The 2170-nt window shown below is 44.7% G+C and overlaps 1 protein-coding gene and 1 long non-coding RNA gene across 2 annotated transcripts; both read right to left on the bottom strand.

Moving 5' to 3' along the window:
• Nucleotides 1–220: 220 nt before the first annotated feature.
• Nucleotides 221–716, bottom strand: LOC127330112 (uncharacterized). Its single transcript, XR_007869125.1, has 2 exons — nt 576–716; nt 221–438 (listed from the first exon to the last, which is right to left on the bottom strand). It is a non-coding gene; the product is annotated as an uncharacterized lncRNA (long non-coding RNA).
• A 316-nt stretch (nt 717–1032) lies between these two features.
• LOC139835533 (uncharacterized) lies at nt 1033–1809 on the bottom strand. Its single transcript, XM_071825392.1, has one exon. It carries the CDS (start codon nt 1807–1809, stop codon nt 1033–1035), a length of 777 nt encoding a protein of 258 aa, XP_071681493.1.
• Nucleotides 1810–2170: the final 361 nt, after the last annotated feature.

Below are 2170 nucleotides of genomic sequence, written 5' to 3'. Positions count from 1 at the left end.
TAATTTCATACAAACAATCTTGAAGTATTTTTTTTTAAATGTAACCGTATCTAGGAGGAACTAAACACGTTTTTGATATAGTAGATGCGGGACATGGAGTGACAATTCCTAAATTCGTCTCTGACAGGAATCGAACTTCAGTGCGCCACTGCGACCCCAACCACTGGGCTAAGTCCACGTTGTTAATCTTGAAGTAATTTTTTATCAAACAAAAAACATGTAAGTCGAGAACATCTTATTCCTTAAAATGAAGATAATACAATCAATTTAATTAAATTATTCCACCGGCCGCATAGTGGCAGCAATGGGAACTATCTTTGCAAATGCATTTGTAAATATCCCAACCAAGGGAGGCGCATAACTCCGTGCACCCATCAATTGAGCAGATTTCTTTCATCTTTCTACACCCAATAATAGGTCCAAGGTCCAATGTACCTGCTGCAATAACAGTCAGACACACAACCAATTAGTTGGGCCTATCTAGAAACTGATATTTTCTATTGCTAGAGTAATATGTTAACTAAAAAATATAAGAAACAACAACAAAAATGAAAGGTAGGTTGAAAAATATTTACGTATGCTCCTCCCTGCTGCACGACAGGATGAGAAAGTGGTAGGCATGAGAATAAGGGCTATGAAGCACAATGCCATTGCGTTCTTCATGAGCGCCATCACTAGTATTAGTAGCTGGCTATTATCCTGGTCCCGCTTGTTTGCAATTGTGTCCCTTTTGCTAGTGCTTATATAGTGACGTGCCATATTTATTATGAGCAAAATTATTTGGAAACTTTTAAATGAGTATCAAAGTGTATCGTTTGGATATCTTGTTAATAATTGTGACTCTTAATTTTGATATATTAGAAACTTTTAAATATGTACCGATGTGCATTGTTTGGATATCTTGTTAATAATTGGGTCTTAAATATGTCCGCAAATTAAGTTACATCGAGGGTGCCACCACTACCTCCCTTGTCGCCGCTTCAGCTAGGTTTTTTTTTTTTTTTTTTTTTTGAGGGTAAACCAGGCCGTCTATTAATCAATAACAAGTGGTATACACATGCCCTCAGGCGGGGCATCCAGCCACACACGACGGCCCGACACATCACACAAAGCACTCCTAGCTAACTTATGAGCCTCATTATTCGACTTCCTACTCTCAAACTTAAACTCAAGAAAAGCAAAAGATTGCCGAGCTTCGATGATCTCGGTGATAATATGGGAGTAAACCCCCCTGGTTCCTTGCTCCAGATTTTGCACCACCATCTTGCAGTCCGATGCCACCCGCACCCTGGATGCATAGATGTCCCTTGCGAGATCGCATGCCTCCCTACAAGCCAGCGCCTCCAAAGTCTCCGCTTCTGTAACTCCAGGGTATATGAGCACCGAGGCTCCCAAGAATACACCGTCGCTACTCCTTGCGATCGCCGCTACAGAACCCCTCTTCAGGTTCTTCCCAACAGCCGCATCAACATTGATTTTCACCATCCCCGTTGGTGGAGGGATCCACCTCGGTGCGATCGTCTCCGTCGCAGCTGCCGGTTGTTGCACCGTTCTCTTGCTAAGCTCCAGGTCTTTCAGATAGTTCTGCACAAAATGGTGGACAGATAATGGACTCTGAAAAATCTGTTCATGAATCGCCTTCCTCCTGGCGTGCCAGATCGCCCACAGAGTAACAAAAACAGTGATTTGTTCCTCATGCGGTAATGTTTCCATCATCTGGGCCAACCACTTCCGTGCACAGCCCTCCTCCGTCTGCTGCATATGCTCTGTAATGTGATCATCTACCAGAGCCCAAACACACCTGCTCATCGTACAGTCCATGAGAGCATGCCTCCAGGAATCCCCGGCTCCGCAAAACATGCATTCATCCGAAGTAGCCATAGACCGCTGGTGTCGTAGCTCATTAGTCGGTAATGACTGTTTCGCCAACCTCCACAAAAACACTCGAACTTTGGTGGGAACCTCCGTCCGCCAAAGTTTGCACCAATCCTTCCGCTCTCTGGTTTGGTCAGACCCCGATGACCTGCTGTCCAACCAACCCTCTCTTCTGTCTCTCGTCTCTGTGAGCATGCGATATGCCGACCGTACTGAGAAAATACCGCGCCGGTCATAGTGCCATGCCCAGAAGTCGTCATATCTTCTAGTCGATAGAGGAATCTCCAGGATCACC

This window comes from Lolium perenne, chromosome 2 (genome assembly GCF_019359855.2).
Source record: "Lolium perenne isolate Kyuss_39 chromosome 2, Kyuss_2.0, whole genome shotgun sequence".
In the NCBI taxonomy this organism is placed as follows: domain Eukaryota; kingdom Viridiplantae; phylum Streptophyta; class Magnoliopsida; order Poales; family Poaceae; genus Lolium; species Lolium perenne.
Note: the sequence above shows the minus strand (reverse complement) of the source record. Positions and strands in the feature narration are given on the sequence as shown.

What these genes read in the sequence shown, in the direction of transcription:
- LOC139835533 (XM_071825392.1), bottom strand. Translation starts at nt 1,809, where the DNA reads ATGAGCAGGTGTGTTTGGGCTCTGGTAGATGATCACATTACAGAGCAT.